Genomic DNA, 14,286 nt, shown 5'->3' with positions numbered 1-14,286 from the left:
TGGAAGCAAATTAAAAACCTAGATACAAATAAACAACCCAACACTTTAACACACCTGGGTGTTTAAAGAACCTAAGGTTTAGCCTGGCATAGAAAGGATGCTAGTATCAGTGCAAATCAAAGCTTCAAGGGGAAGGGGAGGCATGGTAGACTTGGGGTCCCACCACACAGTTGGCCTTGTCAGGTGTGCGCCAGCCCTGCTGTGCAGGTCACCCTTGCCAGAGCCAAGTGTAGGCATTTCGGGTTAACTATCCAGAGTCCTGCCTGTCATCAAGTGGGACAGTATACAGTACATACAAATATTTGAAATCAATCAATCGCCTCCCCTTGGCATGGCTGGAGGCTTGAGAGACAGAGTTTTTTTCTGCCAGAATATGCTCTATGTTGCAGTAGAGTTTCAACAAAATCTTACTTTTATCGTTCTTATGTTTTGAGGGCTTTCAAAATCTCTGCTGGGGCTTTGAAGCAAGAAAAAAATTCAAAATAAATCTGGTTTTCTATGAATTTCCTGTCTCCCCTCCCCCCAATCAAGCTGGTTCTTGTTCCATGAAGGAACTTCTCTGTTAAAGGAAATAATAATAATAATAATAATAATAATAATAATAATAATAATAATAATAATAATAATAATAATAATAATAATAATAATAATAATAATAATATGGCAAGGAAAGCTTATTTTCAGGAGGCTGTCTTTAAAAGGATTGCATTTTCATCGACTGACAAATAGAAATGATAATAAAATAACATTTGTTTGAAGAAGTGATGCCCAAGGGAAAAGACAAAGGCCAGAAAAACCTGCGGGGAAAGAGGGCGAAAGCAGAGGCTGGGAGAAAAGTTACTTTTCCCAGCAGAGCCGCCAGAGGCTAAAGGGGGATGGCAGAACTTCATTTTTGGCTTTTTGTTTTTCCTTTTTAAAGTCGTGAAGTAAAACTTTTACAGGAGAAGCTCCTGGAGGCGCAAATTCGTTGAAAGGACTCACTTCGTTGAGGCCGCTTGGAGGGAAACGCTTTTCCTCTCAGGGACGACGGAGTCGCCTCAGTCGAAGCGCCTGAGAAAATGGGCGCAGGAGGAGGACGAGAGGAGCGAGGAGGGCGGGGAGCTGCCATTAAAAAAGGGGTCTCCCTCCCAACCGCGCAAACCGGCCTACTGGGGGGAGTTATTTAACGTAAACCCCCATAAACGAGCACAAATGAAGCGCCAACGGTCGCCCACCGGGGAGGGGGGGGTTGGCTGAGGCGGCGGACTACGACGACCGGCATGCCCCGCGCGCTCGCGCCCTCAACGCCTCCCGCCCGCTTTCTGGGCTTCAGACCCGAAGGAGTGCCGGCCTGGGCCACGCCCCCTTCTTCCTGACGTCACCCAGCCCGCTCCGAGACAGAGGGAGAGGCGGGAGGTTCGCCTCGGTGACGACGGACTACATTTCCCGGCAGGCACCGCGAGCCACGCCGGCGCCTGGCGGCGTCAGGAGGAGACCCCGCCCTTGCTCAGGAGGAGGGCGGAGCTTTCTCTGCCGCCGCCCCGCCCCCTCCCCTTCCCCGCCCCCTCCCTTCCTCGCCGCCGGTACCGGGAGGCGCCGCTCGTCGTCCTCCGGCTCGAGCCCCCCCCAACGCCATGGAAGCGGACGCCTGCGCCTCGCCCCCTCCCGCCGAGGTGAGCCCCCCCTCCCTCATCGCCTGACCCCGGGGGGGAGCCCCAGGCCCCCCTCCGGGAGCCCCACTTTCGTCCCAGATCTCACCACTCCTGATCTCTCCGCCACCCCAGAAAGACAGAGGGACACCCCCCCGCCCCACCGGGTCTTTCTCCGTCTGCATAAGTTGGGATGGGTGGGTGGGGGGGAGAGAGATCGGTGCAAAAAGGGAGCCTCCCCCCCCAACCAGACCCTGGGGGTGCGGGGGTGGGTGGGAAACCAGAGGCTCGGTCCTTCCTCTGCCCCCTTCCTAGCACCCCCCCTTCATGAAAGCCTTTCGGTGGAAGGGGGAGAGAGAGAGAGAGACTCTTCACTTTCTCCCCCCCTCCCGCCCCGGCTCGGTTGCCGCCACCGCCCCGGCAAGTGGATGTGGGGGCTTCTCTCTTCCGCCCCCCCCGCAACCGGGGACAAGGAGAAAAGAGAGGAACCCCCACATCCACTTGGTTGGGGGAGGGAGTGGGGGGGCTATTCGATCGGGGAGTGGTCCCAAAGCTCCCTCTCCGCCGTCCCCCCCCCCGATCCCAAGGAAGGCTGTCCGTCCTGTTCCCCCCCCCTCCACCCCGCCTCAAAGTCCGGAGGGAGCCCTAAATGTCCCCTCCCCCCTCTGCCATCACCCCCCCGCACGCACACACACACACTTGCTCTGCACGGCGGGAGGAAAAAAAAGAGGGGGGGCAGGGGGTGAAGCCACCGGGCCAGGCACACAGGAGACGCTGCCCCCCCCCCCACGGAACTTCTTGTAGGTAGTGATCGCCATGCCCCCCCCTTCGTTGCACACACCCCATCCACCCCCGCCAGGAAGGACGCTCTCTGAAGCCCCCCCACACTCCCTCTACTACTGCCTCGATGCCGCCCTCTCTTCCCCCCCCCCGACGGCGCGATCGCCCCCTTTGTCCGCTGGGGTGGGAGGGAGCAGGACCTGGGGGGCGGCAGCAAAGCTGCGGGGTGGGTGGGTGAGTAGGTGGATGGGTGGGGGGGCACCTGCGTGCATACAGGGCAGCGGCAGGGCCCCTCCCTCCCCCGGCTGAGCCCGGCGGCCCCTCCTCCCTCTCCCCCCCTCCCAGACAGGCGCCCCCAGTGGTCACGTCTCTCTCTCTCTTTCTCTCTTCCTCCCCCCCACACCTTGCCTGGCTGGCTGGCACAGGACTTCCCTGCGGGCACCAAGCGATGCCGGACGGTGGAGGACTTCAACCAGTTCTGCACCTTCGTCCTGGCCTACGCCGGGTACATCCCCTACCCGTCCATGCAAGAGGTACCCACGCCGGGGTGGGTGGGGGAACCGGGCTTGGGAAAGAGGCGGGCGGGCGGACGACCTGGCAGAGGGAGGGAGGGAGGGAGAGGCGGGTACCATTATTCCAGAGCCTCCTTTCTGGGCATCCGGGCGCGGAAGGGCAGACATGCCAGCCTGCCAGGGGCGTTTGTGGGTTGTTGGAGGGCAGGGAGGGAATGGGGGGGGCAGCTGCTTTCCCCCTTTGCCTTTTAGAAGCAAGTATGCAAGGCATTGTGTGCGTGTGTGTGTGTGTGAGAGAGAGAGAGAGAAAGAGAGAGAGAAGGGATCAAAGGGATGCCAGGCGAACTCTGATCCATGCAGCCCCGCTCCCCGATATTTGGTATTTTCCCCTCTTTTTGTGGATGGCGTGGTTGACGGAGGCTCCTGTCCTCTCCTTAGGACCCCCCCGGGTGGAGCAGCCCCAGCCCCCCCAACAGCACAGGCGGCACTGCTGACAGCGATGGCGGGGAGCCCCGCTGCTTCGGGGACCTCCCCTCGGCCCTCTCCCGGCTGGGGAAACCCCAGAAGGGCTTCAGCCCCCTCCGGCACGGCCAAGCCTACGCCGCCACCCTCTACCCCTGGGACGAGCCTGGCAGCTTCCTGCTGGAGAAGATGAAGAAGAAGAAGAGGAGGAGGAGGAGGAGGAAGCTGGCCCTGGGGGAGGCGCTGTCCCCCGTCCCGGACAGGGAGGGGTCCTGCGCGGAGAGGCCGGGCAGCCCCTCCTCCGAAGGGGACACCCGGTCCTCTGGGCGCGGCTCCGCCTGGGACTCCGACACCCCTTCCAACGCTTCTTACCCGCTGCAAGCCGCCCCCGCGGAGCCCGGCCCGGCCCAGACGGTGGGCAAGCGCACCATCATCCGCCAGGGCAAGCAGGTGGTCTTCCGGGATGAGGACGGCAGCTGGGATGACGAAGACATCATGGTCGATTCAGGTACGCAAGGGAGGAGGGAGAGAAAAGGCAAGGCGGGCGGGGGTGTGAGTTGGCTGGGCATCTGCGCATGCTCAGAGGGGGCTGCACATCCGAGTCACACACACCCCCAGCCCCATTTGAAATGGATATCGGGGCTGCCCCTTTCTCTGTACGCCTTGAAAAAGGAGCTCCGGCCATCTTCGACCCTCACTCTCTGTGACCCACAGAGCAGGTCTGGGGTAGTAGGTTCAGCCCCCCCCCCCCGGATCTCAGGGGCTTATGTCTCTGGGGCTGGACTTGACGGACCCATAGGGTGCCTTCCAGCTCTGCAAGTTATTATTGTCATGGAGGCTGCAGAATGTGGGGAGAAACCTCCCCCCCCAATTATGATCTGTTAGGAATCTGCAAAGAGAACTCAAGTTGGGGTGGGGACTGCTTAAGGTCCAGGAAACTTCTCTCTTCCCCCCCCCCCGGATTTCAGGAGGCTGACGGGGCATTTCTAAGCCCCCCCAGGTTGCCCCAACCTGACACCCCCCCCTCTACAGCTTAGAAACCCACTTGGCACTCTTGGGTGGGTGTGGGGAACGGTTTCTCCTGATGGCCTCCCTCTTTGCTGTTTTAAAGCCCAGGAGGAGCTGCGTTTTCACAACCAGAAGCCAGCCAAGATCGCTCCTTGTTTTAAAAACAACAACCCTAACCTTATAACCCTAGAGCAGCGCTGGAGGGAGAGGGGAGCAGAAAACTTGATAAAATGCTGAGTTTTTCTTTAAAAATGAGAAATGTGCGTGTCTCAATGACAGGAGGCAGGGGACACCCCATGGCAATTACAGGCTCATTACAGGGCCAGACTTCAGCCACGGAATCTCTTGTCCAGTGAACTGTGGGTGTGTGTGTGTGTGTGTGTCTCTTGGAATACCCCAGCCCTCCCCCTTTTCCCCAGCAGGGCCCAAGCAGTGGTGGCCAACCTTGGGCCTCCAGATGTTCTTAGACTACAGCTCCCAGAAGCCTTCACCCCTTACTGTGCTGGCCAGGATTTCTGGGAGTTGAAGTCCAAGAACATCTGGAGGGCCAAGGTCGGACACCACTGGCCCACTGTGTTCATTCCTGCCTTCCTGTGATGGCAGGTGGAGGTTGGAAGGGTGGGCGGGCCGCAGGGGCCACTCGAGAGGAAGGGCTTCTCCAGCGGGCGGCCTCGAGTGCCAGCTGACGGGTCCCTCTCCCTTCCCCAGATGACGACTCCTGGGACCTGGTGACCTGCTTCTGCATGAAGCCCTTTGCCGGGCGGCCCATGATCGAATGCAATGAGTGCCACACCTGGATCCACCTCTCCTGCGCCAAGATCCGCAAGTCCAACGTCCCCGAGGTCTACATCTGCCAGAAGTGCCGGGACTCCAAGTTCGACATCCGGCGCTCCAGCCGGTCCCGGATGGGCTCACGCCGACGCTTCCTGGACTAGCGGGCGGGACCTCCTCTTGAGCGTGGGTAACGCCAACAGACTGGGCGTTTGAAGCCGGGGAGGGGGGGAGGGAGGGTGCTGCAGGTGGGGGGTAGGGAGAAACCTGCCGCCTGCCGAGCACATGTTCTTCCTCTCGGCCCAGGGGGTTGCTCAGGCCTGGAGGCGCTCGGGAGATCTGGAAAGACAGGACTCCCCTCTGATCCTCACTCTGTCTCCCTTCTCCCTGGTTTGAGTGTGAAAGCGGGGATGAGTTGAGCTGGCTGACAGGGTTGGAGGGACATCTCGTCCGGGATAGGAGCCAGCGGTTCCCACCGATGGTAATGGGAGGCAAGGAGTTTCTCTGAGGCACCGGGGTGGGGGGGGGGAGAAGGTCCCGTCTGGCGGTGGTGATGGTGGTGGCAACAGGCAGATCTTTTCCCTCCTGGACTGGGCAGCCATACTCTCTCCCTCGAGCAATCTCTGGGTCTTGGTCTCTAAAGCCTGAGGTTGCCTTCTGTGGTGGACTGGCTTGGAAAGATGCAAAAAGCTCTCCGCTTGAGCCGATCGGGGTGTGCCCAAAATCGGAGACCCTCCCAGTCAAGGCAGGACGTAGGCTAGGAAGCAGCAGGAACGGATTGTTGACAACAACTGCGGACCCTGGTGGAGAAGCCGTTTGGGGGGGGGCAGTGAGGGAAGAAAGCCGCAGCTTTTCCCCGGGAATGGGGAATAGCCAAAGGGTGGGCAGAGCTGCTCAGAGTGAAGGCCCGGTTCTTGAGAGACACACCGCCAGTGGCTTCAAGGACACACGAGTGCCAGACTGGAAGGTGAGGAGCAGCCGCGGAGGAAGGGGAAGTGGGGGGAGCCACCGGGTCCCCCACCGGGAAGGAGCTGCCACACCTTTTATCTCCTCGTCGAAGCCCCCGTGGGACAGGCGTGCCTGATGGATGGGGTGAGGCGAGACCGTAGAGGACCTCACCAGCTGGACCTGAGCAGAAGAGGGTACAGGATGGAGAAGGGGGGAAAGAACTCCCACCACCACCACTCTACCGAGACTCTTCTAATCACTTATCCGTAGCTTAGATAGGGCACACGTTACCTTTATTGTGGTTTTCTGTTTACACTCTGAAGTCATCCTTCGACACGTCGCCTGGGTGCTGGTTTCTCAGTTCTGGTTTGAGGGAATCTGGATCCCGTCTGGCGAAACCATTGGCCGGAGAGGAAAAAAGCCCCTCTATGTGGCTACTGAGGAGGGAGCTGTGCAGACAATCTTGGCTGGGATCTCAGGTTTTTATCTTGGGGGTGGGGGGGGGCAGTGGCTTCTTCCTTGTGTCTTTGGGAAGACAAAACAGCTGAACAAAAGGCTCCTCCTGGCTGATTCAGGGAACCAGCCCCAGGACTGGATTTCTATTATTCTCGTTTTTTTTGTTCTCTCTTGTCTTGCCACAGCAGGTGGGGGGTGGGTGGGCTTATCTGATAAGCCAAACTGACTGGGTTTTCAGCATAAAGGTTGGCATGTCTCAGTGTCCATCTGTGTACCGTCTCAGTTTGGAAACTTTTAATTTTCTAAATTAAAATTATTTGCTTTATGAACCGAGGGCTATTGTCTTGCAATCTAGATTTTTAAAAAAAGAAATATATGGAGGTGCAGCCTAGGAGAGGGCTTTGCGGGTGTGCCTTGTACAAGCGCAGCAACCATCCTGGCTCTTCCGAGGAGAGGCAAGAAACCACAACAAGGCACCGAAAGAGGCGAAACACGCGCGCTGCGAAAACGGCACCGAGGTCCTACGCAGGGCACCATGTGTGAAATAAATGGCCCTCACCCCTCCATCAAAAGCAAAACACAATCCCTTCATTTTCCAAGTCCAGCTTCATGCCAACACCTTCACAATGAATGATGAAAATGGGATATCCTTTGCCTTGAACCTTGAGGGACTCACCCGGGGATCAAGCCCCCCCCCGGGGAGCTTGGCCCTTCAAAGATGGAGGCGCTCCTCTGGCTGCCCAACGGCGATGGCAACAGGACTCTGCAGCATGTGCAGAGTGCCACCCTGCCTCAAAGCAACCCCAGCTCTGTCCTGCTAGTTTCCCCCCCCCCCTCTAATTCCATTGCATTTCGTTGAATACCGTCACTGCTAAATTCACTTGAGCACCGGAGAGGGAAACGTAATTGAACGCACGAAATAGGTGCCCTTGCTTTTGCACAGAATGTCCCCTCGCAACTTCCGGTGGAGGGGGGGGAAACGAACGCCGCCACTTCCGGTTGAAGGCCGCATAGCCCTTCTAGTGCCGACATCTTTGTTGTGGGCACGGTCCAGGGTTTCCCAGCCAGGCGGGCAGAAGCAGCGGCGACCATTAGGCTGGGCAATTTGGAGGGTGCCAGCCAAGGCCCTACAACGGAGGTTCCCAAGCGACGGGTACAAAAGAAAAGGGGCGCCGCCCGCCTTGCCGTGCCAAACTAAGGGGGGGCTCCATACTCCACGTGGCAGCCTTCGCGTGGGAGCCGGAAGAAAGCTGCTTCCACAACCGCGCCTTGGCTACCTTTTGCCCAGGTTCCTGCCTTGCTTCCAAAGAGATAGACAAACCGAAGCGTTCTGTACGGCTCACACTTCCGGGACGTTGGCGACAGCCACACTTTCCCTCCAATGTGTGCGGGGAAGGACGCGCGGATGGATGCGAAACCCGAAGTGTTGAAGAGAAAGCAAAAGGAGCCCTCCCTTCCCCGCCGCTCTTGGGGCTAAAGCAAAAAAATCTCACGTGGGCGCAGCCGGGAAAACGCCCTGCAAGGTTGGCCACTTGGGAGGTGGTCGCCAGCAAAGCGCAGCCCAGCAGTGGAGGTCGCAGGAGGCGACACGTTTCCGCTTGACCCACGGCATCACAGGCTGAAGTCGCACCGATGAAGCCTTTTGCTGCTGTCCCTCCAACCCTCTGGCCGTGACCAAACCTTGCGGTCTCTCCCGCAGTGTGCCGAGGGGGGGGGAAGACCCCAGGAATGCGTGGCCCCTCCAGAGGCGTCCGTATCTCCCCCTACACGACTTCAAGAACCAGCCGGGTCTGCAAGGGAGAACCTGGCTTCGAGTTGCTTAGGACTTTGGGAACCAGCCAACACTGCCATCCTGGCTGATGAGCAAAGAAATGGACATCATCTTATTCTTTTCTAATCTGCCCATCTTTGAAAGTCACAGAATCGGCTCACTTGCCATTAAAGGCCCGGAAGCGGGAGGCAACACCGAAGACAGATTTGGTACCGCTTCTAAATGTCAAGCTTGCAAGGGAAGGGTGAGCCGGGGCATGGTTGGGGTACAAAATAAATTAGATCAGCCACCAACAGCAGGAGCCAAGATAATGGCCTTTGATGGCACATCTGTCAATGGGTGGAAGAGTTGCAAGGGCTTTGAAGCTATATGGGAGGAAATGTTTTTTTCCAAAATGACAGTCACACACCCCACACCTGCTTAGTTCATCACACCCACCGTCTCACACCAAAGACTACGGAGCACTCTCAAGATCGCCAAGTATGATCTCTCTTGCTGGCCGATCTTACTGTGCTCCACGCCATGTGTATAATAGTAACTGTGTGCTGTCATGCCAGTTCTGTCTTCTTCTGGGGACTCTGCAGGTTACACAGGACGGTTCTACTTGTAGGAGGCACTGCGGGACATCCAACGCCCAACGTCTGACCCCGTCACCAGAGACCTAAACTGCTCCTAACTGCACAGCTGGTGTAAAAGTTCTTTATTTACCGTATTTTTCGCTCCATAAGACGCACCTTTCCATAAGACGCACCGATTTTTTAGGAGAAGAAAACAGGAAAATATAATCTGTTTTCTTCACTCCATAAGACGCACAGACTTTCCACCCCCCTGTTTTGTGGGAAAAAAGTGAGTCTTATGGTGCAAAAAATACAGTACTTACAGTACATGACCTCAACCCTACATGTCTGTCAGGGAAGGGAGACCAGCGTTTGCTGGAGATGAGCTGTCAAATAAGGAGGAATCGGTCATTTTGTGCGGTTTAGGTTAAATGGGGTTTGCTTTTCCCAACACTGCCTAAAGGTCTGAGCCATAGGACTGTCTTATTAGAGTCCGTTATCAAAACCTGTTTGCTGGCACTTCCACGTCAACCCTTCTCTTGGGTCTTTACACTTGGATTTCCCTTCACAGTCCCGGGGAAGGCTTAACTGAAATGCCAAGGAACTTACTTCATCATGTACGGAGTAAAAAAGAAATCCCAGTTTCTAACAGGAACCGTGGCTTAAGGCCTCGGGTCTCCCTTTCCATCTAGTTGTCCGCGAAGGCCTATCACAATGAAATGAAAAATGGCGATTGCTTCACTTCAGTTCCACTGGCTGAAGGATCAGCGGGAATGGCTCTGGATGGAGGGGAAACCCCGAGGTCTGGCCCCTTGTATAGCACTTTGCACTCCATCCCAGCCATTATGAAGACGAGTGATGGAGAGTCCTCTCCTGGCAGGGGAGGGGTGTGTGCGCGCTCGATGCTTACATATATAATGCCATTCACGCTTCAATGACAGTGGGTCACTTTATTGTCCTTATTTGTTACAGGAGAAACCTGGGGATCCCAGCACCACCACCGCATCCTCCTCCTCCGTGGCTCATAGGCATGTTGCAAGAGGTTCCTGATCGCAAGGCAGGCAAGGCGAGAGGAAAGAAGAGGCCAGCAGCAGGAGGGCTCGGCTCATACTGAGCTGGGTGCAAACGTGGAAGAATCAAGTGGTCAGTTTCTGGAAGGAGCCTGCAGGCCATTCCACCATCACCGCTGGCACAGGCCTGGTCGCTTGACAGTGGCTCCTGAAGGGGTCCCCGCTGGTTAAAACTGGGGCTTGTCGCTTTTCAAGAGAGAGGACCGTTAGCCGCCTGATGCCCACCGTTCCGTTCTTATTCCATCCGCTTTCAAGGAGATGGGGAGCCATCCTCATGAGGAACAAGGAATGGGGCGTGGGGTGTCCACGGGAAACAACTAAGGAAACGGACAGGACCTGGACGCGGTTTGGTTCCGTGTGAGAAGGAAGGGTCAGTCTGACCAAAAAGGTGAGGAAGAGCACTTGATTCCAGAGAGAATTGAGATGCAGCCGGTGAGAGGCCAGATTGGTGGCCTCTGCCATATTTTGTACAGGGTGAGGACTACTGAATGCCAGTGTGTGTGTGTGTGTGTGTGTGTGTGTGTATTGAGTAATACAAACTGGATCTCCCAAAAGGAAGACAGCAGCATTGAGATAAAAGAAGAGGGGTGTGTGTTTGCCTTGGTTCAAACGACACCCTCCCGCCCCGCCCCACACCTTAAAGCCTAGGGATTGCACCTAAAATCCAAGGAGGCTGCAACCCACAGCCCCTTGTTGAGCCGAGACTTCTTTTTGCATAGAGCTCCCTCCGCGACAGCCGAGGGACAGCAGCTCAGAAGCGGCCTTCCTTTCGCCCGGCTAGTGCTCTTGTGGCTGCTCTCCTTGTTGGGAAAGAAGGGTAATAATACCAACACAAAGCCCCTCTCTGTCCCCTCAAAGGGGCAGAAGAAGGAGGAGTCCTTCTGGTTTGGCACTCTGGGTTTAATCCTGCTGACTTCCCCGCTGCGGCCTCTCCCGTTCGCTCCTTGGATGCAGACAGATTTTGTAGTCAAGGCAGGGCATCCAGCAGCCGCCGGAGAGAGATGATGGCTGGGAAGGAGGGGAGGGGGGTTGACCGGGCGAAATAAAATGCACGCAGATTCTTCAAGGGCACCAGCACACCGGTGGCATCACAGAGTGCCGGCCGAGTGGCATTCCTCCTTTGGCCGCAGCCTTCTGGGGCTGAAGAAGCCCCACTCTGCGGGAGTAAGAAAGAACACACCTTCTGGCCCAGGCCTTCCCTTCCTGCCCTGCGAGCACCTCCAGGGGAGGGGTTTTTTTCCTCCTGGTGGAGAGGGGGGGGGAAGCACCGAGCCAACCCTGCTCCCCTGCAGGAAATGCCAGCAGAGCATGCACCCGCCGCGTCCCGGGGGCCAACTCTTCTGTCAAAGCCGTTTTTCTCTCATTTCGTCCCACAACAGGATTGGTGTAAAACCACCTTCGATGCAGATCATAAAAACAAGCGGTGTCTCCGTCGGTTTGAAGACGTATCGAATCCGGAGGAGGGAAAGGGGGTGCCCTTCCAGTGAATCAAGCCGGGCACGGAACCCCACACTGGACGCCCTCCCTCTCTCTGGATTAGCTGTCCGTGTCAATCCGGTGAGCTGTTGGGGGGGGGGGGAGAGCAGGGAGGACAGGCTTTAGAGAGGCAGAGATGAGGAGGACCATTTATCTGAAGAAAAGGTTGCAACTCCAAGGAGGGGTGTTCCCAAAGCCCATCTTGAAGTACTCTTCCCTGCTTCCTTCCAAGCCCCCCATGTTACATCTCAGACCCCCAAGTGCTCCAGAAGACCTCGCTGGTGGTGTTGGCGCAAGGGAAGGAGAGGGCTAGTTGAAACGCAGGAGGACAGCGGATGGACGCCTGACACATGCCTCTACCCGCCCTCCCTGAAAGGGCCAAGCCCGGCCCTGAACAGGGCTTGTGGGTTGCAAGGAGACGGGAAGGGAGACCAGGACACTGTTGACCCACTTCCGGCAGACGAGGGCAGGCCAAACCGGAGACACAGGAGGGCAGTGATGGGGCACCACAGGGCAGAGCACCCAGTTCAAGAGCGAGCTGCCTTCCCCAGCAGCTGGGAGTGGATGGATGGATATACCGTATTTTTCCATGTATAAGACTATACTTTGGACTAAAATTGAGAGTCATCTTATACACAGAAGTAAGCTGAGGAGAGAACAAAAACAAGTGGAGGGGAAAGCAGGGATCAAAGTGATTCTGCAGCGCTTTGATCCCTTTCCCCCTACATTTGCTAAGCCCCACTTAGATTTCATTTTGGATTAGAAAAGTGGGGGGTGTCTTATACACAGAAAAATAGGGTACTCACGGGAGACAACCCCCCCCCCCCAAAGGCTCTGCTGGCTCGCCTAGTGGCACTCACAATACCCTTTCTGGAAGACATGGGGCAGATGGGGTGCCTGTGCCAGAGGGAAATGGCTGCCGAAAGAAGGAAGAGCTACCTGCTCAGAGGGGTTGAGCTCTCTCTCTCCCTCCCTCCCTCCCCCGGACTGGGGCTTGACTCACACTGCTTTGGTATCCGAAGGGCCTCGTTGTCCGAGGCCATTACTTGGTGCAGAACGCCGCGGAACTGGTAGAGGACTTTGAGGCTCTTCTCCTCACCCACGCAGGGGTCGTAGAAGCCAGGCAGGCCAGCCTGGAAGGGGAACCGACGGGGCGGGGGAGACGGCAAATGAAAAGTGCGGCCAGAGCAAAAGCATGCGCCCTCCCACATGTATGCGCATGCACACATGTAGATGTAGCCTCTCCCCATTCACATCCACCTGAGGATTCAAGACTTGCAGGCGGGAGGGGTCCCCTCTTTCTCCCACCCACCCCCCAGCTCTTGGGCCTTGCAGCGTCCTCCCCCTTGGAGGCCCGACTGGGGCCGTCCCTGCCTTTCAAGGGGTTAAAATCTGGCTCTTCCCCCCTCAAGCCTTCAGCATTTAGCAGGAGGACCCTGGGTTCTCCAAATCTTTCCCTTTATTGGCTTCTATTAACCAGTTTCCCTTGATTTTTTAAAGGGTTTTAAATTATGTTCTGCATTTGTGATTGCTCCCTGTAAGATTCATTTTGCTGACCATCCCATTCTGTGAGATCTCCTGCGACATGGCAGATGAGAAATATTTAATTAAAAATAAATCGGTGCCCTATGACAAGCTGCGGGAGGAGGAAACCCCGGCCCTGCAAGGTTGCAGCCCTCTGTAACCATCCTGCAACCTCACAGAAAACCGAAGGAGCCTCTCGCAAACGGCCCCCACCTTACCTTGGACGCTTCCGTGAGGATGAGCTTGGAGTCCTTGACCAGGCACTGCAAGGGCACCGTCACATCGATGACCTTGACCTTCTCGTTCTTCCGGCTCTGGTCGTTGACGAACTTCCCGTACCAGGCGTTCACCACGATCAAGCCTGCAGGGAGGGAAGGGCGGGCTGGATCGTGTAGCCACAGGGCTACTGGGGGGATCAAGGAGGGGGTCCGGCAGGGGGTGGGGGCCTTTGGGCCGAGGAAGCGCCGGCCCTCGCAGGATCCTCTGCGTCCAGGCTGAAGTTGCTCAGGGAGTGCAACTCCCAAATGCAGAACGGCCACTCCAGGGAAAAGAAAAGCTGAGCAATTCAATTAGGCTCTGGACAAATCGTCCCACTCACGATCGGGGCGGAGAATGGTTACCGCAGGGAGTTGGGTGCTGGCCTCTGCCCCCTTGAAAACCAGCAGCTTCTTCCTTCCTCCCGCTCTTCAAGATTCCACTTATTTTTCTGCAGCCTCAGGGGCGAGAAACCCAGCCCTCCAGATGCTGCCCCCGTTTCTCCCCCCACCCCACCCCCGGAGTTTCTGAGCCAACGTGGATCCCCCGCAAAGTGCTGTGCCCTGGCTCAGCCCCTTGGCCTGCCTGACTCAGCCCTGCTCATGCGGCCTGGCAGGAAAGACTTCCTCCGGTTACGGCCAGCGACCGAACCTGAGGTTTTTGGCAAGCGTCTTCCACCAGGCCCCTAAGCGACACCTCCACCCCTTCTAAGCAACACGCACCCCCTTGCGGCTCAACGGCTGACGCTGCATCGTGATTTTTTTAAAGCACTCGTGCCTCCGAGAGGCCAGAGGTCCCCTTAGCGAGGCCTCAGCATCAGAAACATCTGGAACCTCTCAGGCAAGCTTTCCTGTGGGTTTCCTCTTCCACCAGGCTCATCCCAGTGAGTGGTCAGCGGCCTCAAAGGACTGCCCGAGACCTCTGCCATCAACTCCTTCGCCCACCGGCCGGGCACGGAGGAACCAGGAAAGAGGAAGCCTTACCCATCCTGGCTTCTTCGGCCTCAACGATCCTCCGGACCGATTCTTGCATCAGCCGCACCTACGGAAGGGGGGAGCAAAGAGGATT

The 14,286-nt window shown here is 57.0% G+C and overlaps 2 protein-coding genes across 3 annotated transcripts in view; one reads left to right on the top strand and one right to left on the bottom strand.

Annotated features, from left to right (window-relative positions):
• Positions 1-1,525: 1,525 nt before the first annotated feature.
• Positions 1,526-6,894, top strand: PHF13 (PHD finger protein 13). Its single transcript, XM_072977729.2, has 4 exons — positions 1,526-1,652; positions 2,834-2,941; positions 3,359-3,890; positions 5,099-6,894. The coding sequence occupies exons 1-4, from the start codon at positions 1,614-1,616 to the stop codon at positions 5,323-5,325; spliced, it is 906 nt and encodes a 301-aa protein (XP_072833830.2). The 5' UTR covers positions 1,526-1,613; the 3' UTR covers positions 5,326-6,894.
• Positions 6,895-9,828: 2,934 nt separating this feature from the next.
• Positions 9,829-14,286, bottom strand: part of DNAJC11 (DnaJ heat shock protein family (Hsp40) member C11) — a 53,289-nt gene continuing 48,831 nt past the window's right edge. For both annotated transcript variants that reach the window (XM_072977728.2, XM_078379136.1), the window contains 4 exons: positions 14,202-14,259; positions 13,182-13,324; positions 12,443-12,572; positions 9,829-11,525 (listed from right to left, as the gene is read on the bottom strand). In XM_072977728.2, the coding sequence (XP_072833829.1) occupies positions 11,500-11,525; positions 12,443-12,572; positions 13,182-13,324; positions 14,202-14,259 (357 nt within the window). In that variant the 3' untranslated portion in view covers positions 9,829-11,499. The remainder of the gene's footprint in view (positions 11,526-12,442; positions 12,573-13,181; positions 13,325-14,201; positions 14,260-14,286) is intronic.

This window comes from Pogona vitticeps, chromosome 7 (genome assembly GCF_051106095.1).
Source record: "Pogona vitticeps strain Pit_001003342236 chromosome 7, PviZW2.1, whole genome shotgun sequence".
In the NCBI taxonomy this organism is placed as follows: Eukaryota; Metazoa; Chordata; class Lepidosauria; order Squamata; family Agamidae; genus Pogona; species Pogona vitticeps.
This window is presented reverse-complemented; position numbering and strand designations above follow the sequence as displayed.

Coding starts and splice junctions, on each gene's coding strand:
- PHF13 (XM_072977729.2), top strand. CDS start 1,614: ATGGAAGCGGACGCCTGCGCCTCGCCCCCTCCCGCCGAG. Junction 1,653..2,833: donor CCTCGCCCCCTCCCGCCGAG/GTGAGCCCCCCC, acceptor TGGCTGGCACAG/GACTTCCCTGCGGGCACCAA. Junction 2,942..3,358: donor CCTACCCGTCCATGCAAGAG/GTACCCACGCCG, acceptor TCCTCTCCTTAG/GACCCCCCCGGGTGGAGCAG.